The 23,707-nt window shown below is 37.4% G+C and overlaps 2 protein-coding genes across 3 annotated transcripts in view; one reads left to right on the forward strand and one right to left on the reverse strand.

Annotated features, from left to right (window-relative positions):
* Positions 1–6,795: 6,795 nt before the first annotated feature.
* Positions 6,796–7,673, forward strand: LOC114512053 (annexin A2-like). Its single transcript, XM_036015063.1, has one exon. It carries the CDS (start codon positions 7,038–7,040, stop codon positions 7,542–7,544), a length of 507 nt encoding a protein of 168 aa, XP_035870956.1. The 5' UTR covers positions 6,796–7,037; the 3' UTR covers positions 7,545–7,673.
* A 428-nt stretch (positions 7,674–8,101) lies between these two features.
* SLAMF1 (signaling lymphocytic activation molecule family member 1) overlaps positions 8,102–23,707 on the reverse strand; it is a 35,431-nt gene continuing 19,825 nt past the window's right edge. Inside the window, exons 5-7 of one of the 2 annotated variants that reach the window (XM_036015062.1) lie at positions 18,235–18,308; positions 10,521–10,604; positions 8,102–9,115 (exon numbers count right to left, since the gene is read on the reverse strand). In XM_036015062.1, the coding sequence (XP_035870955.1) occupies positions 9,065–9,115; positions 10,521–10,604; positions 18,235–18,308 (209 nt within the window). In that variant the 3' untranslated portion in view covers positions 8,102–9,064. Of the gene's footprint in view, positions 9,116–10,520; positions 10,614–18,234; positions 18,309–23,707 lie in introns of both variants that reach the window. The other variant, XM_036015061.1, reaches the window with a different exon arrangement.

Here is a 23,707-nt window from a genome sequence, read left to right on the forward strand (position 1 = left end):
AAATTGTTGAAGTGTTTGTTCTATGTCTGTGAAATATGCCATTGGTACTTTAATAGGTATTGCATTGAATGTGTAAATTGCTTTTGGTAGTATGGACATTTTGATGATATTAATTCTTCCAATCCATGAACACGGTATATGTTTCCATTTGTTTGTGTCTTCCTTGATTTCTTTCCTCAGTGTTATGTAGTTTTCTGAATACAGTTCTTTTACCTCTTTGGTTAGGTTTATTCCTAGATATTTTATTTTTCTTTTTGCTCTTTCAAATGGGATTTTTTTCTTGATTTCTGCTTCTGCTGTTTCATTGTTGGTGTACAGAAATGCCTTTGATTTCTGGATATTGACTTTGTATCCCGCGGTTTTGCCAAATTCATTTATTAGGTCAAGCAGTTTTTTTGGCCAAGTCTGTAGGATTTTCTATGTACACTATCATGTCATCTGCAAACTGTGACAGTTTTGTTTCCTCCTTCCCGACTTGGATTCCTTTTATTTCTTTTTCTTGTCTGATTGCTGTGGCTACAACTTCCAGTACTATATTGAATAGAAGTGGTGAAAGTGGACAGCCTTGTCTTGTTCCTGTTCTTAGTGGAAAAGACTTTAATTTTTGCCCATTGAGTATAATGTTGGCTGTAGGTTTCTCATATATGGCCTTTATTATGTTGAGGAATGCTCCCTCTATTGCCACTTTGCCGAGTGTTTTTATCATAAATGGGTGCTGTACCTTATCAAATGCTTTTTCTGCATCTATTGATATGATCATGTGGTTTTTGTCTTTGCTTTTGTTTATGTGATGTATTACATTTACTGATTTGCGAATATTGTACCATCCTTGCATCCCTGGAATGAATCCCACTTGGTCATGGTGTATGATCTTCTTAATGTACTGTTGGATGCGGTTTGCCAGTATCTTGTTGAGGATTTTAGCGTCAATGTTCATCAGCGATATTGGCCTGTAGTTTTCTTTCTTTGTTGTGTCTTTATCTGGTTTTGGAATTAAGATGATATTGGCTTCATAGAAAGAGTTTGGGAGTCTTTCATCTTTTTGGATTTTTTGAAATAGTCTGTGAAGGATAGGTGTTAGTTCTTCCTTAAATGCTTTGTAGAATTCTCCTGTGAAACCATCTGGTCCCGGCCTTTTGTGTGTTGGGAGTTTTTTGATTACTGCTTCAATTTCTTTTGCTGTTATTGGTTTGTTCAGGCTTTCTGCTTCCATTTTATTGAGTTTTGGGAGATTACATTTTTCTAGAAATTTGTCCATTTCATCTAGGTTTTCAAATTTCTTGGCATACAGCTTTGTAGTAATTTCTTACAATCCTTTGTATTTCTGTGGTATCAGTTGTAATCTCTCCTCTTTCATTTCTGATTGTGTTTATTTGGGTTTTCTCTCTTTTTTTCTTGATGAGTCTGCTTAAAGGCTTGTCGATTTTGTTTATCTTTTCAAAGAACCAACTCTTGGATCCATTGATCTTTAGAATTGTGCTTTTAGTCTCTATGTCATTTAATTCTGCTCTGATCTTGGTTATTTCCTTCCTTCTACTTGTTCTGGGCTGTCTTTGTTGTTGTTCCTCGAGTTCTTGTAGATGTAGGGTTAGGTTGTTTGTCTGAAATGTTTCTAACTTTTTTAGGTGGGCCTGTATCGCTATGAACTTCCCTCTGAGGACTGCCTTGGCTGTGTCCCATAAGTTTTGGGTTGTTGTGAGTTCATTTTCATTTGTTTCCAAAAACCGTTTGATTTCTTCCCTAATATCATTCTTGACCCATTCATTGTTTAATAGCCTGCTGTTTAATCTCCATGAATTTGAGTGTTTTGGGGTTTTTTTCCTTGGGGTTGGTTTCCAGTTTCAGTCCCTTGTGATCCGAGAAATTGCTTGGTATGATTTCAATTTTTTTGAAATTGTTGAGGCTTGTTTTGTGTCCTATCATGTGATCAGTCTTTGAAAATGTTCCATGTACATTTGAAAAAAATGTGTATTTAGCTTCTTTGGGATGGAGGGTTCTGTAAATATTGGTAAAGCCCATTTCATCTAGGGTATTGTTTAATGCCACAATATCTTTGTTGATATTTTGTTTGGAAGATCTATCCACTTTTGATAGTGGGGTATTAAAATCCCCCACAATAATTGTGTTGCTGTCCATATCTTTCTTGAAGTCCTCTAAGTTTTCTTTATGTATTTGGGTGCTCCTATGTTGGGTGCATATATATTTACAATATTTATGTCTTCTTGGTGAATTCTTCCCTTGAGTATTATGAAATGACCTTCTGGGTCTCTCTTTATCGCCCTTCTTTGGAAGTCTATTTTGTAAGATATGAGTGTTGCTACCCCGGCTTTTTTTTCCTGTCCATTTGCTTGGAAAATTTGTTTCCAGCCCTTCACTTTCAACCTATGCAGATCTTTTATCCTGAGGTGGGTCTCTTGTAGACAGCATATGTGTGGGTCAGTCCACAGCTTTTAGATGCAAGAGAAGTGGTATTGTGGATGCTTGGGGTAGGGTGGACTGTAGCATTGCCACATCTCCCTCTTGTGGTTGTTATGTGGAACTCCTCACAAAAATCCTTTCTGGTTTTAACTACAGTGTGGGGTGGTTCTGTGGATCTCAATGCAGATTATATTTGGGTTTGAGACAGGGTTTGAAAATCAGCACTTTTTTATTTTTATTTTTTTATCTCTACCAAGAAATCCTTGGTAACCCTTTTAGAAAAACATTTTAACATTGTCGTTCAAGTACAGTTTTCTGCCTTTTCCCCCCACCCCCCCACACCACCCCAGCAATCCCCATCTCCCTCCCCTGTTTCCACTCCTCCCCCTTCTTATAGCCCATATGTCCTGTATAATTGTTCCTGTAAACCCTTCACCCCTTTCACCCATTATCCCCTCCCTTCTTCCCTCCAGGTCACTGTCAGTGTGTTCTCAATTTCGGTGTCTTTGGCTATACTTAGCTTGCTTGTTCATTTTGTTGATTAGGTTCCTGTTAATGGTGAGATCATACGGTATTTGTCTTTCACTGCCTGGCTTATTTCGCTTACCATAATGCTCTCCAGTTCCATCCATGCTGTTGCAAAGGGTAAGAGCTCCTTCTTTCACTCTGCTGTATAGAATTCCATTGTGTAAATGTACCATAGTTTTTTGATCCATTCATTTACTCATGGGCACTTGCATTGCTTCCAGCACTTAGCTGTTGTAAATTGTGCTGCTATGAACATGGGGTACATAGATTCTTTCATATTGGTGTTTCAGGGTTCTTAGAATATAACCTTAGCAGTGGAATTGCTGGGTCAAAAGGCAGTTCCATTTTTAGTTTTCTAAGGAAATTCCATACAGTTTTCCATAGTGGTTGTACCAGTCTGCAATCCTACCAACAGTGCACTAGGGTTCCCTTTTCTCCACAACCTCTCCAACATTTCTTATTTGTTGCTTTGTTTATGATAGCTACTCTGACCTGTGTGAAGTGGTATCTCATTGTGGTTTTAATTTGCATCTCTCTGATGGCTAGCAATATTGAACATCTTTTCATGTGTCTCTGGATCTTCTGTATGTCCTCCTTGGAGAAGTGTCTGTTCAAGTCCTATGCCCATTTTTTTAACTGGGTTGTTTGTCTTCTTACAGTTGAGTCATGTGAGTTCTTTATATATTTTGGAGATCAAACCCTTGTCTGAGATATCATTGGCAAATATGTTTTCCCATATGATTGGTTCTCTTTTCATTTCAATGCTGTTTTCCTTAGCCACACAGGAGCTTTTTATTTTGATGAGGTCCCATTTATTTATTCTTTCCTTTATGTTCCTTGCTCTAGGGGACATATCAGTGAAAATATTGTGGTATGGAATATCCTAGATTTTCCTGCCTATGTTCTCCTCTAGGACTTTTATGGTGTCGCGACTTATATTTAAATCTTTTATCCACCTTGAGTTTATTTTTGTGTATGTTGTAAGTCGGTGCTCAAGTTTCTTTTTTTTTTTTTTTTTTTTTTTTTGCATGTAGCTGTCCAGATCTCCCAACACCATTTGTTGAAGAGGCTGTTTTTATCCATTTTATGTTACTGTCTCCTTTGTCAAGTATTAATTGGCTGTAGAGACTTGAGTTTATTTCTGGGCTCTCTGTTCTGTTCCATTGGTCTATCTGTCTGTTTTTATGCCAGTACCAGGCTGTTTTGATTATAGTGGCCTTGTAATACAGTTTGATATCAGATATTGTGATCCCTCTTACTTTCCTCTTCTTTCTCAAAATTGCTGCAGCTATTCTGGGTTGTTTATGGTTTCATATACATTTTTGAGGTGTTTGTTCTATGTCTGTGAAATATGCCATTAATACTTTAAAAGTATTGTGTTGAATCTATAAATTGCTTTGGGTAGTGTGGACATTTTGATGATGTTAATTCTTCTGATCCATGAACACAGAATATGTTTCCATTTGGGGCATCAGCATTTTAAAAAATCTAACCTGATAACTCTAGTGTTTAGATAACCTTGATAATTTTTGCAGGGTTTGGCCATGCTTAAGTGACCAGATGGCCAATTTCAGAATGTGATTTTTGGTAGCTCTACTTCTTGGTATATAGAAGTTTGTTCAGCCCATGGAAGTTCACTAGATAGCCAGTATGTTTCTCAATTTGTAGTTCTTTGTAAGTGGGAAGATTTTTTTCACAGGGGAACATTTGGTAATGTTTGGAGACTTTTTTATTGTAATGATCAGGGACAAGATATGTGCTATTGGCATCTGCTAAACATCATGCAATACATGGGACAGCCATGAAAAACAACTATCTGAGCCAAAATATCAGTACTACTACAGTTGAGAAACTTTGCTCTAGATTTGTTCCACAGGAGAATTTGGAGACGTTTGGAAATTGTAAATATTCTTATGGTGACAAAAATTTAACAACTCTTTAAACATAGTTCTCTTCTCTGTGTGAAGTCTGGTTCCTAACTTTGGTGAAGAAGGCATAGAGCTAAGCCTTGCCCATGCCACAGGAAAGGGACAACCTCAGAGCTCACCAAAACAAATTAGCCACCTTTAATATTTCATAGCTATAACTATAGAGACACAAGACCATGAAGCATGTCTTGCCATACTGCTATATCATGAACCCTCTAAGTAAAACAAGACAGGAGTGCAATTTCCATAGGAACCATCTGTATTTTATTTATTTCCCAGGAGGTAGAAACAAAAACTTCAGGAAGAGAAGTAACTTATTGTAATCAGTGGTTTTTCAGTCATCATATGCACCCTTTATCAGTCACATTCTGGTGTCTGACCAGAGTTAAGTGTCCTGAAGAAACTGAAGGCTACTGCAGAACAGCTGTCTCTAAAGACCAAAAATGGGCCTCCTCCTCCTGAGTTCTCCAGAATTCAGATATGCTCATTCAGAAGAAAACATTAGAGAAGAAACATGGGGAAATAAGACTCTAAAGTATCAGTTTTATTTTTTTTAAGCCTGAGGAAAAGTAATACTCTAGCTGACTCACAGTGACTTTGGGTAAAACTGAAGTGTTCTCTGCTTTTCCAGTTATTTGAAGGGTGGCACAAAACACTCCATGACACAGCCACCCTCCCCAGGGAGGTCTTGAGCCTGGGACAGGAAATTTTGAGGGTGTAGCCTATTCTTTCCTCCCTTGTTTCTGCCCTTCCTTTAAGTTGAATGTAGCCACAGGAAAAACCCAAGTGTTGGGACTGAGGTGCTGGCACAATCTGAGTCATAGTAAAGGACAGAGTGCTTATAACAGACAGCTAATGAAACTAAGGTTAGACAATGGTGATGTAGTGATGAAGTGGACATTTGTTTTTTGCCTTCCCAGCATTGAATTCTACTGCTTATGTTTGGGGGTTTTCTAACTCATAAGAAGCAGATCTTACTTACCACCATGAAAGTAGAAAATGACAGATATTTGAGTCCCAGCCTCCTCTTTGGAGTAGAACATGGAAGTGTGACCTATGATTGACCACTCAGTCCTAGACTCTGAATTAGAAACTAGAGATGGAGAGATGAAGAAGGGGCCCTGCAGAAGTCACTTTGGTGCAGGCAGTGTCAACAGCAATATGACTTTTCCATTCCAACTGAGGGAGTGGCAGAGTCCAGATCTAGTGCTGGGAGGACAATGGCAGTGCAGCTTGTGCTCAGCATTGTCATCCCTGGGCTGGTTTTGCTATTTGGGCTGTGGTCCTAGCCACAGCCTATGTCTCCCCACTCCTTTTTTTTCCCACTCATTTTCAAAGCATGGTTTTACAGAACCTCCTAACAGTTATTTGACCCAATCTTCAGGAGATTCCTTTTTGACATTAAAAATAAAAAATCCAGACCAGTTTTTGTTAATTGCAGCTAAGGACACTATCACCAAAATTGGTACCAGGAAATGTGCTATCCCAAACTACAGAACTAAAATATGAATTGACCAAACAGAGGAAGTACAAAGTAATAAGAACCTTGGAATTTTGAGAGGGGAAGTTAGTGATCCTCATTTTATGGTTGTAAGATAGTTGATAATTTCTTAAAGTGTTCACTAAGGTCATACAAGTACCTATCAGAAAGAAGAACAGCTTCAGTTGAAGAGGGCCTATTTGAAAACAAGAGAGTAAGAAGATTAGTACTTTATGAAAAAAGGCTCTTTCTGTCTGCAGCCTGAAATTTATTAAGCATTCAATTATTTTAAACTGTTGGGCTAAAATATGTTAATTTTCTACTTCAAGATAGATTTAGTGTAAGGGATTAGGAAGTACCTGTTAGACACCCTGGCAATGTGACTCTACAGATATAAAATGGATTGAGACTCAGGTTGAAGAGTCTTAGCTGAAGCTCCAGGTTTGTTCTTCAATGGAATAGACAGAGAACTAGAGTTTGAAAACAATTTTGGGAGGTGAAAAATCACTCTGGAACAAGTTCTGATTATTGCAAGTTCCTTTATAACAATATCACCAAAATATTTGCCACTTTTCTTTAAATGTGAACACCATTTGCACATTCTGAAAACAATAGTTTTAAGAATCTGGCTCTGCATCTGGGGACACTCACAGCTCTCAGCACCCAGCCCTACTTCTTTCAAAATGTCTACTGTTCATGAAATTCTGTGCAAGCTAAGCTTGAAGGGTGATAAATCTATACCACCAAATGTGTATGGGTCAGTCAAAGCCTACACCAACTCTGATGCACACCGGAACACTTTAAACATTGAAATGGCCATCAAGACCAAAGGTGTGGATGAGGTCACCATCATCAACATTTTGACCAATCACAGCAATGAACAGAAGCAGGATATTGTGTTAGTTTACCAGAGAAGGACCAAAAAGGAACTTGCATCAGCACTAAAGTCAGCCTTGTCCAGCCACCTGGAGATGGTGATTTTGGGCCTATTGAAAACACTTGCTCACTATAATGCTTCCAAGCTGAAGGACTCTATGAAGGGGCTGGGGACTGATGAGGATTCTGTCATTGAGATCACCTACTCAAGGACCAACTGGGAGCTGCAGGAAATTAACAGAGTCTACAAGGAAATGTACCAGACTGACTGGAGGACATTATTTCTGACACATCTGGTGACTTCTGCAACCTGATGGTTGGCCTTGTAAAGGGTAGAAGAGTAGACGATGGCTCTGCCATTCATTATGATCTGATTGACCAAGATGCTTGGGATCTCTATGATGCTGGAGTGAAGAGAAAAGGAACTGATATTCTCAAGTGGATCAGCATCATGACCAAACAGAGCATGCATCATCTCCAGAAAGTATTTTAAAGGTATATGAGCTACAGCCCTTATGACATGTTGGAAAGGATCAGTCATAAAGTCAAGGGAGACCTGGAAAATGCTTTCCTGAACCTGGTCCAGTGCAACTAGAACAAGCCCCTGTATTTTGCTGACTGATTGTATGACTCCGTGAAGGGCAAAGGAACATGCACAAGGTCTTGATCATGATCTCCTGAGGTGAAGTGGACATGTTGAAAATCAGGTCTGGTTCGTAGCCCGCACTCAATCCACTGAGCTATGCCAGCCAGGGCAGAAAACTGTACTTGAACAATGATTGAAATAAAAAAAAAAAAAGTAAAAAAAAAAAAAAAAAAAGAAAATCAGGTCTGAATTCAAGAAGTATTATATCCAGCAAGACACCAAGGATGACTACCAGAAATTGCTGCTATACCTGTGTGGAGCGGATGATTGAGGCCCGAGATGGCTCAAATATCCAGAAGTGGTGCTCCTGTGCTTCCAGCTAATAATTCTAGAAAGTCAGCTTGCGATTAATGGTCCCATGTGCCCATTACTGTGAGGATGATGTTACCATTGCTCCTGCCCCAACCTTATTTCAGTTGCCCAAGCATTGTCTGGCTTTCCCATCTAATCACTCCTTTTAGACAAAGAAATGAATGTTCCAAGGAGTTTGAAGTGAAATCTATGATGTGAAACACTTTGCCTCTTCTGTACTGTGTCAAACAGATGAATAAACTGAATTTTTACTTTAGAATCAAAAAAGAAAAGAGAATCTTAGTGATTTTCATTCCATTATTTAAAGCCCAGAGACGTCAAAGTCATGTTTTTAGTTTATTGACTCTTCAGCTTCACTTTTATCACAGTGTTTTACATGTAATAAGGAATTCATTCTCCATTGCCTATCCAGAGAGAGAAACTGAGGCACAGAGCCTTAATCAGGTCTGTGTGGTGATTGGGATCATCTCCCAGAACCATGTGCACACAGACAGAATGTAAACTGTCCCATACTGGCTGGTAGTCAGCGGTCTGAGTAGGTGCTGGATGTTCTGGCTTTCTGCCTTTGGCTTTCATTATGCAATCTCCACAAAGAACAAGATACTTGAAGGTCTGGATTCACTAAATTTGCATTGCCCATTTGTCTGACACACCATAGAGATGGAAAACTCTGTTCTGGGCCTTTGCCCTGCAGTACAGACGACGTCTCCTCGTCCATTTCACTGGTGAGTGGTGGAAGCAACATCACCAAGTAGTTAATCTGAGAAGAGTACAGATGTGTAGAGTGTCACAGGAACTTGAGACCTGGGTCAAGTTCAGTGTTTATTTTGGCTCCTCCATGGTCCTTTAGATAGTCCCTTCATTGGGTCTGTGATGTCAGCTCTCTGGAAGTGTCACACTGGCATAAACTGTGATGGAGCTTGGTTCCTGGGGGCAAAACAAAAGAAGCCTGTGAGTAGAGGGACTGGTACTAGCATCACAGGAACAAATAGAAACAGTGCTGCTTAGGAAAAGGAAAGGGTCTCAGAAATCATGTAGCATAGAGACTTACTCGGTCAAGATGTGTCACAGTCAAGCACTGCTGGAGGCAGTACTCAGGTCTCAAATTATCTGTCCTGTCTGCAAGGTGGGCTACAGCTCCCTTCCAAGCATACCCCTGCCATCAGGGACACTTGGAGACCTGTTCCAGTGATCTGAGGACTGAACTCAGTGCCCCTCAACCTCCTTGCTTTCTTCCCTTCCCTTCCCTTGACTTAAAAGGAAAACCAATGGTTTTACTCTTAGGCAAGGGACATGGTTTGGAGAAGCTAAGAGAATTCCAAATCACTGAGCTTTAAAAAGAATTAGTGAGACCCAAAGTGAGAAGGAAGAAGTGGTTCAGGCAGGAGAGAGAGGGAGAGGAGATGGGGATTTTGGGCAAAGACTTCTTACAGGGAGAGGATTCAAGAGTCTGAGAAAGAGACAGAAATGGGAAAATTTAGAAGGTTGTCCCATAAAATATGAAATGTACTATTTTTCTTTCCCAATAAAACTTTATTAAAAATCTGTATCATTTTTAAATGATTTTGAAGTCAGAGCTTTGAAAAAGAGGGGTAAATGTTGGCATTTCTGTGGTGTTTCAACCCTCAATCTTCTCCTAAAATGCTTTATTTAATAAAGCAAAACTGGAGCCAAGATTTCGGCTCAGAATTTATCTATGTTCATTTGGTGAAGGGAAAGATTTCTGTCAAGTGAAATCAATACAATGCTGATTTAGCAATGAGGTAGAATAGGTGAGGCTCATTCTGGGCTACCCATCACATTCTCTTCTAGGCTTCATACCTATGCAGAGCTCAACTCCTAAATATTTTGATTAAATAGGTCTGGATGTAACCTAGACACAAGCATTTTTACAAAGCTCCTGGTGATTCTGTTATGCAGCTGGACTTGAAAATTCCTGCACTCAAAATGTGATCCCCAAACTTAAACATGCATCAGGATCACCCGGAGGATATCATTATTTAATGTGTAGGTGCCTAGGTACTTGCCATAGACACTCTGATTGAACAGAATCCTAGGTAGAAGGCCCCAAGAATCTTTATTTTTAACAAATATACCAGCTGATTCTGATGTGGCCCTTGGATGACTCTCAGAGAAACACTGGTGAGCAGAGCACACTGTGACCCCCTGTGAGCAGCCATGAGGGCTTTTCCAGAAGCCCTACAACAAAGGCCACAGAAGCTCTATGTTACTTTCTTGCAATGGCCTGCCATTTCCATTTCAGGACTCTGTTTTATTTCAGCTCTGCAAAGGTCCCACCTTTGCCTCTCCTCTCTACAGAGAGATGCCTCACCTGAACAGGCTGTGGGACAGGCTCTGTGGCAGCAACGTAAATGGTGGTGCAGGGGTCCTGAGCTGGCAGAGGATCAGGTTCCTTCTGAACAAGCTACAAGAGAAACAAATAAAGAAGGAAATTAGCTGAGCAGAGAATTATTTCCCATCCAACTCTTCCTGTGGGGAAGCACAGAATCAAAAGACTTTCATCTAGAAAACTCTTAGAATAATTTGGTTCAGGTTCCTTCCCAGGAATTCTCCCCCAAATTCCCTGGAACACAATGTTCTGGACTTTGCTTGGACTCCTCAAGGGACATCTTAGAGCTCACAACCTCATGCGTTAGCCTAATTCATCATTTGTGTTTCCCAGATGTTTGAAAGGTCTTCCTCACCATGAAAAGAAATTGATGTGGCTCTTACTAGGACACCTAAAGAGAAGTCCATCTTCACAGTATTTGGATCTGGCTCATATCACCCACTAGATGCAGAGATCATTCCATCCCCACACTCTAACATGGATTTTTGTTACTTCTCTTTCCTGTCCAAATATTGAACTTAATAATAATAATAACATGTGTATTAAAGTTTACAAAGTCCTTCAAATATCTTTTCATTTGTTTCACAAACACTCTCTATGTTAAATGCTGTTGTCACTCACATTTTACAAATGAACAATGAAAGCCCAGAAAATTTAGTACTTTCCAATGAAAGAAGTATTAAAGCCAGGAGTCCCACTGAGGTCTTTTAAAGTGTATGCTCTTCCCATCATATCATTCTTCTTTGGGTGCATCAACTTATAATGACCTCTCTTTTACCTAAATTCCTTGATATTTAAAGTCTAATTCTAACACTGGAACACCTAACTGTATGCCAGATTTAACACACTCATATTTAAATTGTTTCCCCAGACTATCAGTTTCTTGGGAAATACTGTATTTCTTTGCATTCCCCACAAAAAAAGGGCACATAAAAAAATACCCTTCAGTCAATGTTAGTTGATGTTACTGTAAATGAATTAAAATCCACAATAACAGGATGAATCAGTGCAGGAGTAAATTGAGACCACATCCCTGTAAGATGGAGATGACATGATTTATGCCAGGGAAATTATTCTTGCAACACACTTTGGGTACACTGGTGCAGGGTGATGCTACTCTTTCCTGGTATAGAGCAAGACTTGAAACTGAAACACATGGTTTTTAATGGGAGAGAACTTAGAATCTTGTCACTTGATGAAAGAGGTAAGGAACTAGAAAAGTTTACTGAAGAAAAAAAATTCCAGGTGGAATGTGATCTTTCTCTTCATGTATTTTGATGAATTGCTATGAAGAAGAGAAATTAGATTTGTTCTGTAGAGTCCTTCAAGTTTAAACCAAGGTTAGAATTTTAGGGACATCTTTTGCTCAATATATTAAAGGGTTTTTTTTAGATATAAAAGATGTTCAAATGGAATGGATTGCCTCAGGAGGCAGTGGATCTTTCATTACTGGAAGTGCTTGGGGTAGATTAGGGCTTTTCATAATTTAATGTGCCTATGAATTACCTGGAGATTTCGTTAGGAGGCTGTTTCTATTTCAGAAGATCTGGGTAGGGCCTGGTATTCTGAATTTCTAATAAGGTCCTAGGTGATGCTGCTATTCTCGGTCAGAGACTACATTTCAGTAAACAAGAGCTAGCCAACACTTGGAAAATGATGTTGTAGAAGGTAATTCAAGCATAATTGCCAGATTCAAATAAATGACTTTCAATATCCTGTACAACTCATAGATACTATGTTTGAAGAAATTTTGAATTTAAGGGAGAATTATTTTCAATAATGAGATGAATGAGAAGAATGTGAAACTATTTGAGACCTTTATCAACAGGAGCAGCCCCCACCTGTCTTCTTGTCTGGAGGGTATTTACTATGGGGGAGAAGGCAAATAATTTATGCTTTCCACATTTTACTAAAAAGTTTAGAAAGGAGAACAAAGTATAGAGGAAATCACTCATAGTTTTATTACTTCAACACAATATGGTTAGTATGTTGTTAGATTTCTCTTTAGTATTCTTATTTAGGCATAGGAAATTATTTTAAACATAGTTGTAATAACTTAGTAACTTTTTGTATTTTGGTGTCTTCAGTTAGGACACAATGCCAGGAACATTACATTCTCATATTCTTTATGAATGCTATCCTCTAGAATTGGGCAAGGTGATACCCCTGATAAAACCTATAAGTCTCTAGCAGACAGCAAATATTTGGTAAATAATTTTTGGTGTTATTATAGTATTTATGAGGGTATTAAATAGCCATTAAAATGAGTGAAATATTAATAAATGTGAATAATTGTTCATTTATCATAGTTTATGTAGAAAATCATATGGGCATTGTAAATATAACCAAAAATATTGTAAGGATGTGGGAAAGTCTAAATGCATATTGAAAACAATAATAATTACATCTTATATATTTAAAATATATATGAAATTAAAATAATGACCAAAAAGGCACATAAGTCAAGAGATGAAATTAAAGGTACAGTTTAAAAAATTTAAAAACTAAAAATTAAAAAGAGATGGAGTTAAAGTATTGTCCAGTAAGGAAGTAAATATTAGACTTTGATAAGTCAATGATGCATTTCTTTATTTCTAGGGTAGCCAATAAAAGAATAGAAAAAATAATTACTAATCTAATAGGCAAATGAAATAATAAAAATATAATTTAAATCTTCCCTTAAAGAAACCCCTGTCTCAGAGAACTTTACCCATGAATTCTGACAAATATTTAAGGGGAAAATAACATAAATTCCACCCAAATATTTCCAGAGAATAACAAAAAGGAAGTACATCCTGTAGTGAGTTGAATTGTGGCCCCCTAAAATAAATTCACCTAGAATCTCAAAATGTGACCTTATTGGGAATAGAGTCTTTGTAGATACAATTGTGGTAATAATTTCAAAATGAGGTCATGCTGAATAAGGATGGGTCTTATACCCAGAGATGAGTATCTTTATAAGACACAGAAAAGGAGAAGACACAAAGTCACAGAGAGAGGAAAGTTGTGTGAAGATGGAAGCAGAAATTGGGAGTGTGGAGCTACAAGCCAATAAGTGCTGAGAGTGCCTGCAGGCACCAAAAGCTGGAAGTGCAAAGGTTGATTCTTCCCTATGGTCTCAGCAGGAACATGGCTCTAATGACACCTTCATTTTGGACTTAGGGCCTTCAAAACTGTTAGAGAATGCATTTTTGTTGTTTTAAGTCACCAAGTTTGTAATAATTTGTTACAGTAGCACTAGGAAACTAACATACCTCAATTTGTTTTGTGAAGTTAGCATGTTCTTGATATAAAACCTAGCAAGGGCATTACAAGAAAGAAACATTACAGGCCAGTTTCATTGAGAAACATAAACAGAAAAGATTCTTAAAATATTTGCAAATAAAATCTGGCAAAAAGGATCAGACAAAATTGCTTCTGTCTCAGGAATACAAGGTTGTTTTAATCTTTGCATATCAGTGTAGTTTAGTATATAAGTAAAAAAGATAAATGTTTAAAATCATAAGATTATATCAATAGATGCAGTGTTGATAAAATTCAACACCAACTTATTCTTGATAAAATTTCTTGGCATACCGGAATTGGCAGAGGACTTTTTTTTTCTTTTGAATTTTAATAATTCAAACTTAATAATGATTAATAATTATAAACTATTAATAAAATAAATAATTATTAATTTTAAAGTGTATTTAAATTAAATCCAAATCCATCATTAAGAAATAAAGTTCAGGCTTATAAATTTTATTTTATCCAAGCATATTCTAACAATTATTTTAGGGGAAGTGATACTCTTCAAAGGTTTTAAACTGCATTCAGAAATTTTCACTGCTCCATTCTCTTTAGAGTACTCTAATTGTCTACAAATTAACTCTTAGAATTGTATTTTTTTATTTTTAAAAATACTTTATTTATTCATTTTTAGAGAGAGAGGAAGGGAAGGAGAAAGAGGGGGGAAAACTGATGGGTTGCCTCTTACATGCCCCAAGCAGGGACCTGTCCCACAACTCAGGGAGGCATGCGCCCTGACTTGGGAATCAAACTGGCAATGCTTCAGTTTGTTGGATGATGCCCAACCCACTGAGCCACACCAGTCAGGGCTTAACTCTTAGAATTTTAATCTGAAATGTCAATGTGATTAGTTCTTCATGTCTCTCATGTTCCTATACTTGTAGGAATAAGCCTAAACTTATTCAAATACCTATTTTAAGTTTAAACACAAGAATAATAGTTTCCTCATGGGCAACATTTTTATAAATTTTAATTATCACTAATATTTAAAAATGCAAATGTACACAAATTGGTCTTAAAAATAAGTAATTGATTTACTTCACCATTTTTACATAGTTTGGAGAGAATATTCTTAATCAGATAAAAAGGCAGCTACAAAAAACCTTCAGCAAAAATCATACTTAATGGTAAGATATTGAAAGGTTTTTTTTGAGTTTGGAATTCTACAAGAATACCAGAAGTACCACTTTTATTGAACATTGTGTGAAACATCTCAGCCAATAAAAGAGCAAAAGAAAAAGAAAAAGAAAAAGGAAAGAGAAGTTATATTAATTGAAAATGAAAAAATAAAAGTGTAATTTTTTAGAGATGATTATGATTGTGTACAGATAGAATCCAAAATCATCTATAGATAAATGCCTGTAGTTTATAAATGAGTTTAGCAATGTTGCAAATTTAATGTTAATATATAAAAATTTATTGTATTTCTATATATCAATAATAAACAGACACTAAAGAAAAATTTACAGGTAACCTTACTGATAGTATCCCCAAATGTCAAATGCTCAAATGCCAAGTAATAAATTATGAAGGATGTACATCTTCTTATGAAAAAAGTATAAAATATCACTTAGAAGAATTAAAGATCTAAATTAAGAAAGTCTATATCATTTTTTGAATTAAAAGACTTAGCACTATAACTATCAATACAATTATAATTAAAATTCCAGCAGGATTCTTAGGTGAAACTTGACAAACTGAATTGAAAATATATATGAAAATACAAAGACCAAAAATGGTCAAGAATTATTGAAGAAAAACAATAACAAGTGAGAAAACTCATTTTACCAGATATCAAACTTATAATAAATCTGTAATCACAGATTTCTAAAGACACTATACTACTTGTGCAAATATAAACAAACAGACCAGTGAAGCAGAATAAAGAACCTCAAAATAGATCCATACATATATGGACCTTGATTTATGATGAAGGTGGCACTGCAGTGGGCAAGGACAATCTTTTTGACAAATGGTAAAAAAGCTATCCATATAAAAAAATTAAACCTGACCCATTTCACACCATACTCCAAAAATTATTTTCAGTTACAGAACAAATATAAATGAGAAAGATAAACCATATGCTTTTATGAAGATGACAGAATATAATAACTTCATCACCTGAAAGTGGAGAAAGAGTTCTCAAAAAGGACATAAAAAGTTCTGTCTATAAAGGAAAAGACTAGTCGATTCTTCTACACTAAAAAAAAAAGAAGAAGAAAAAAAGAAACTTTCCTTATCAAAAAGTATCTCTGAGAAACTACAAAGACAAGCGAAAGAATGGGTGAAGGTATTTGCTAACATGTAACTGCCAAAAATGTAAAAATACTTAAGAACTTATACTAATCCATAAAAAAGCCTGAAACTTAAAGGAAAATGGGCTAGAGATTTAATAAGTACTTTAAGAAGGAGGATATTATTAATATGGACAATAAACACGTGGAAACTAGTTCAACTCTCTTAATAATTAGGGAAATGCAAAATAAAACCATAAAAAGCCACATCCAACAAAATGACTGAAATTTAAAAGAAATAATATAAAAAACTTAATACTATTAAGTTTTGATCAGAATGTGTAGCAACTGAATTCCCTGATATGTAGCTGGTAGAAAAGTACATTGCTACACCTACTTTTAAAAAGTTTGGTCTTATCTAGGCAATTTGAGGATATGCATACCTTATGATCCAGAAATTCTACTTCTAGGTGTATGTCCAACAAAAATATGTGCATGTGTCTACCAAGGGAGAGACATATGTATGAATGTTCATAGTGCAAATTTATAATAACCTCAAACTCAAAATAATCCAAATGTCCATTAAGTCAACTGGATAAATAAATTCTACTATAGTCACATATTGAAATGTATAAAACAAAGAAAATGAATGTAGTATATCTAAGCTCAAAGACATGAATGGATATCATAAAGATAATATTGAGCAAAAAAATCAGACACAAGAGAAAAAATACTGTAGGATCTCATTTTTATAAAATCAGGGAAAAAAGAGAAAACTAGACTACATTTTTAGAAGTCAAGATAGTGATATCTTAGGGGAGGAGTGAGAGGATAGTGATTGGAAGGGGCACAAAAAGGTCTGGGGGCTGCTGGCAACGTTCTGTTCCTTTATCTGATAATAGTTTTATGGTATTAGGGGACTCAGTACTGCAAGATGTAATTTCTCCTCAAATAGATCCATAGATATAATGTGATCCTAACAGGAATTTTTTTCCTTTTTGTGATAACTGAGGAACTGATTCTAAAGTAGATTTGAAAGTACAAAGGGTCAATAAACAAGGGTTTGCTTTACTAGATATCAATGTGGGTAAGTCATTGAACTGACACATATATTGTGAACTTTTGGCATATATGTCATACTTTACAGTAAAAAGAGGGATGCTTAGTGCATGGAATAGGTTAGATAGTGATGGCACCATGATAAAGTTGAACCTGGTTACCGAAATGTGTAAATGCAAGGGTGGAGGTTACTTTTGGGACTCTATATATTTAAATGGAGTTTCATTCTCAGTTGTGATCATGGGCCTGTATAATAAGCTCTCCAGGCCACTAGAGGTCAGCAGAAATAAGAGCTTTCTCCAAAAGTTCATCTCTGGTTATCAGAAATCCATTTATTGTCATCTGATGTAATTTCCCAAGGAGCTAATCAAAGCTGTCTTTACCTTTACATTTTTTACTCCAGAATTTGCTTCCCCATGCACCCTGAATGGCCAAATTTTGGCCTATCACCTAGAATTGTCTTCATGTCTAAAAACTATATCATCATAGCTAATCCTAATTTCTTTAGCCTCCCTCTTGTAACATCTGCTCAACTTCATCATGACTCTAGATTTCTTTATCCCTTTCTCATGTCTCAGTCCACCCATTACAGTTTTGCTTTCTTTCATTTCCAGCCTATGTATCATCTTCCATCTCTTCAACCACTCTCTGGCCAGAATCCTCAAGTCCTCTTCCTTGTCTCTTTGGCACTTTACAAACTTCTAAACTTGGATCAAACCAACATGTCACACAATAGCATTTCTAAATCTTCCCCTTTTTCCTCAAGCCTATATACCCTTTTTCCCTAGAGAAAAGGGAAAGTTTCATAACATGGAAGTGTAGATTCCTCAAATGCCAAAGCTGGAAGGAGTTATATGTCACATTTTTCTAATGTCCTCATTTTTTTCCTATGTAGAAGCAGATAACCAGAAGATTACCCATCTGTTATTTCATTAACAAATAGTCCTATCTGACACTGAAGCTTAATACCCTTTTAGAGAATTCTTGTTCTTGATTTCTGTGCCCCTAATTTCCCCTGCTTCAGAATCTATGTAGAACTGTGAATGTCAGAAATGCATGGTAAATTGTCAGGAATCTATGGGAAACACCCTCCAAAAAGAAAGTATAGAACTTACACCGGATTTCTGGACTGCAGCATAGATAGTAAGGCTTTTTGCTTCCACTGTTGGCTGGTGATAGTCTGCTTTACCTGGGGAAAAGAAACCATAGTAGTTATCTCCCTGTTTCCCATCATGAACTCTGCTCGGACCTGTCTGGTTTGCCCCCACTGCTACCCCTTTGCATACAGACCTTCCCAGAGAGTACCACAGGAACAAAGCACTGAGTCCCAACCTCCCTACACATCTGTCATATGACAATAAGTTAGTTACTTGAACTCCCTGGGTCTATTTTCCTATCTGTGAAATGGGTTGAAATAACATGCCTCACAAGGCTTTTGTGATGATTAAATAAGACATTAATTGTAAAGTGTTTAGAATAGTGCCTGGCACATAGTAAATTGGCAATGCATGTTAGGTGTAATCAATTACTTTAATCTTAATTTTTTTGTTGTGTGTATCTGGTTTTTTAATAGGATTCTAAGTTCTTTAGGAGCAGGGCAAGTTATTTATACCTCTTTTGTATTTTTCAGCTCATAATCTGTTGCCTCACTCGCATGTCTCACCTCCCTCTTTTGGTGGGACTTGGTGTGTGTGCAGCAGGGAGGGAGTGTAAGAAGGATGGATGATCTAGCTCTGGCCAGGTAGCTCATTTGGTTAAAGTGTTGTCCTGATTTGCCAGGTTGCAAGTTCAATCTCTGGTCAGGGTATGCACAAGAAACAACCAACAAATTCATAAATAAGTGGAACAACAAATTGATGTTTTCTCTTTCTCTCTCCCTTCCTTTCTGTCTCTAAAATCAATAAATAAAAAAGAAATTTGGCAAGATGGAGGAATAGGTGGATGCACCGTACCTCCTCCTACAACCAAGATTAGAAAACCAATAATTTACAACAATAATTTACTATCAGAATAACACCCAGATCCAGCAGAGGATTTATGTGAATGGAAGTTGGGCAGCCAAGAAGTTGAAGTAGACGCGTTCATCTGGACTGGTAGGAGAAGACGAGCTGGGTGGGCGCAGGGCTGGCTCAGGTCGGCGGCGCGCAGAGGTCGGGGGAAGGTTTGGCATGAAATCGGCGCAAAAGCCATCCGGTGCGCAAGAAGGCAGCAGTGATCCCTGAGTACGCAAGCTGTGGCTGGCAGACCCAGAGGGGTAGCGACTGTGGACCAGGGCAGAACTCGCGGCCCAGAAGCCCAGACAAGGGTCTGAGTCCAGGGGAACGGAACTACCGCCATTGTTTTCTCCCGCCCCGCTCCTGCTCCCGCCCCGCCCCCACATAAACATCACAATCTAGCGACTGGGGTGCCCAGCCCCGGTGAGCACCTAAGGCTCCGCCCCCGACCGTAACAAGAGCAACCAGACTGGGAAAAAAAAGGAGAGACAGGGGAAAAAAAAAACCATGTTTTCAACAGAGCAGATCAGTCCCCCAGGACTCATCCTTTTGAGCGACCAAGAATTAGCCAATCTATCAGATGAGCAGTTCAAAACACTGGTGATCAGAAAGCTCACGGAACTGGTTGATTTTGGACAAAATTTAGATGAAAGAATGCAGATTACCATAAAACAGATGCAGGAAGACACACGGAGGAGAGCCAATAGTGAAAGGAAGGAATATGAGTCTCAAAACAATACAGTGGACCAGAAGGAAGATAGAATCAACCAAGCAGGAAAGCAGGATGAAATAAGAATACAAAAAATTGAGGAAAAGATTAAGAGCATCCAAGACACCTTTAAACGTTCCAATATCCGAATTATAGGGGTACCAGAACTGGAAGGGGAAAAGCAACAGATTGAGCACATATTTGAACAAATAATAAAGGAGAACTTCCCCAATCTGGCAAAGGGAACAGTCTTCCAAGAAATCCAAGAAGCTCAGAGAGCCCCAAAGAAGTTGGACCCAAGAAGAAACACACCAAGGCACATCATAATTACATTAGCCAAGGTAAAAATGAAGGAGAGAATCCTAGAAGCAGCAAGAGGTAAGGGGACAGTAACCTACAAAGGAGTTCCTATCAGACTGTCAGCTGATTTCTCCAAAGAGACCTTACAGGCAAGAAGGGGCTGGAAAGAAATATTCCAAGTCATGAAAGACAAGGACCTACATCCCAGATTGCTCTATCCAGCAAAGCTCTCATTTAGAATGGAAGGGCAGATAAAGTGCTTCTCAGATAAGGTCAAGTTAAAGGAGTTCATCATCACCAAGCCCTTATTTTATCAAATGCTAAAGGAACTTATCTAAGAAAAGAAGATAAAGAAAAGACATGTATAGTAAAAGGACAGCAAACTCACAAATATTAACAACCACACCTAAAGCAAAACCAAAAGAAACTAAGTAAACAATTAGAACAGGAACAGAACCACAGAAATGGAGGGCACATGGAGGGTTAGCAGCAGGGGGGTGGGAGGAGGAGAGAGGGGGAAAAGGTATAGAGAATAAGTAGCATAGAATGTAGGTTGAAAATAGATAGGGGGAGGGCAAGAATAGTACGGGAAATGTAGAAACTAAAGAACTCATAAGTATGACACATGGACATGAACTAAAGGGGGAAATGTGGGTGGGGGGGTACAGGGTGGAGGGGAGAGAAGGGGGGAAATGGGACAACTGTAATAGCATAATCAATAAAATATATTAAAAAAAAGAAAGCAAAAAAAAATGTTAACAAAGAAAGAGAAATACCATCTAGTTTCACTTACATGTGGAATCTAAAAAACAAAATAAAGAACAAGCAGCCCACAAACAGAAAAAAAATAAAAAAAAATAAAAAAGAAATTTACAAGAAGGATAATCCACCTGAAACTACTTGGAAAACAAAGTTGTGATGTCATTCTATTACTTATCAACTGGAAAATTTTCTCAGAGCTCAGGGTTTCTGGAAAGTAAAAATTAAAATATTTTAATTTTTAACCTATTAAAATATTTTGAATTATACAAACAATTTATTCTTGTTACAAAATTAAAATTGTATAGAGAAAAAGTATGTCTGTCTCTCCCATTACTGTATGCAATTTCATTCTTAGAAGTAATAGCTTTTAACAGTTAAATGTATATCCTTCCAGACCACTCATTTTTCACAGAACTTTCTGCAATGATAGAAATGTTCCATCTGCAGTCAAATATGGTAGCCACAGGTGGCTATTGAGCACTTGAACTATGGATAATGCAACTGAGGGACTGAATTTTAAATCTGATTAGATTCTAATTAAATTAAATTTAAAAAGTCACATGTGGCTAGTGACTACCATATGAGCCAATAAAGTCCTGTACACTTGTTGTATTGATACAGAAACTTTTTATACAAATAGGTCATTCCATACACACGTCTCTGTGACTTGACCTTTTCACTTACAATGTATTGAGGACATTTTTTACATATCTCATTCCTTCTAATGTTTCATATTGATTGCATGCATCATGTAATGATGAGAAGGATGGAGGGGAAGTAACACACTAAAACATGGAGGCCTATTTGGGGACTGTTACAAAGTCCAAGTAGAGGCAATAGAGACCTGACACAGAGGAAATTACAAAAAATCTTTAGGGTGCGTTTATTTATTTATTTATTTATTTATTTTAAATATTTTGTATTTTAATTGTTGTTGCAGTTATTTTAATACCAATGAATTTATCCTCTTAAAAAAGTAGGAGCATGCTTCTGAGGGAACAGCAATTAGGAGAGGTATATTTTGCTTTTGAAAGGAAAGAGTGTGTGACCCTTGGGGAGAAGATGATGGGCAGCTATTGGGGAAATTCAAAGAATTCAAAGAATGTCAATGTGTGATTTTCTTGTGTGAGTGTGGGCATGGAGTGCCTGATGGTTCCAGTTTCACTTTTTTGTTCAGGGCTGATACTGGCTGAGGGGTGTGTGTGTGTATGCATGAGCATCTATGTAGAAGGGGTGATGGGGTGAGGTGATCAGAGGAGGTAATAGAAAAGGTTCAAGTTGGTTCTCTGAAACACATCTTTTCAGTTCAAATTCACAAGTGTTTGCAAAGTTAGAAGTGTACACTCAACACTGCCCCAGGTTCTATAGGAGAACAAATAGAAGACAGACCCTAGTTTTTAAGGACTTTGAGTCTTATATGATAGCTCAGGCTGAAATTTAGAATTGTGGGGCCAGTCCTAAATGATCAGATGGAAAAAGTAAGGTTGAATATTGCTTCTCAAAAATACTACTGGATCAAGATAATTTAGTTTCATATTTGGTTACCAGTGAAAGAACAAGTTTTTAGGAGCCAGCTCAACTCAGCTCAAAGTCAGTAAGGCTTTCAAGTTTAATGAAAAAGGCCTTAGAATTAGGGTATCTACATTCTAGCCCTTATTAGCTGTGTAGAATTGGACAAAACATGTCATCTGAATGAGTGTCTTCTGTTACTATAACTGTAAAATGAAGATATAGACTGTCTAATGTCTTTTTTAGCTCTCACCTGAAGCATAAAACTAGTATGACTTCAAATACTTTAAATCTTTAAAACTAGGTACTGTTTCCAGATGCTCCCTGTGCTGACCTCTGCTTGCCATCAAGTTTAAACATTGATGTTTTAACTCACCAACATTAAGAAATTTGTCTATGTATGTATGTATGTATGTATGCATCTACCTATTTACCATCTATCCATGGAAGCCATTGTATCCTATGACTTCTATGTTTAAACTCATGGATCCCCACAACAATACCATGAAATACATAACATTATTCTTATTTTGCAGACAAGAGGTTAAGTCATTTGTTTGGTCTCACAGCTTGTCAGTGGCAAAGTCTGCATTGAGTGTACATTTGTCTAATGTCAAAGTCTATGTTCTTAATCAGTGTATTCTGGATATGAAATTCCAGAATCCATTTGAAAACTTTCAGAGTCTGACTGCATTCGGGAGGTGGCACATTAGAAACTGCCAACAGAATCTCTTGAGCAGAGTCTTTTGGAGGGTACAGCAATTAAGAATAGGTTTTTCAGAGACAGACTAATGAATGGAGAACAGGTGAAAACTAGGAGGGGAGGGGGTGGTGAGGGGTAGAGGGGTTGAGAAAAAAGGGAAAAAGGACTCATGGACATAGACATGGACAACAGTGTGGTGATTGCTGGGGGTAGGGGACATAAGGGGACTAAATGGTAATGGGAAAAACATATGTAATAATGATTATATATTTTAAAAAATGTTAAAAAAGACTAGGTTTTCCCACAGTTTTGAGGCAGGATTTTTTTGTGTGTTTTTTGCTAACAAGGAATACAGGGTGACTGGAGATAGGGATGGATATATGTGTTGGAATGGTGGCAAGAAAATGTAGTGGGATGGAGAGGACTGTCCCTTCAGAGCACAACCACGTGGTGAGTAGAATGTAGTTAAGGAAAGAATGTGGGTGAGGATCCCAGCACCTTCCACTAACTAGGTTAACGTAGGTGTGTTAATCTGCTTTCTCAATTGTGGATCCCTTGTTATCCTTATTCCTCACTGTTTCCTGATTATCCAAGCCATATGTGGTTGCCCT

The sequence above is a fragment of the Phyllostomus discolor genome, chromosome 14 (genome assembly GCF_004126475.2).
Source record: "Phyllostomus discolor isolate MPI-MPIP mPhyDis1 chromosome 14, mPhyDis1.pri.v3, whole genome shotgun sequence".
Taxonomy (NCBI): Eukaryota; Metazoa; Chordata; class Mammalia; order Chiroptera; family Phyllostomidae; genus Phyllostomus; species Phyllostomus discolor.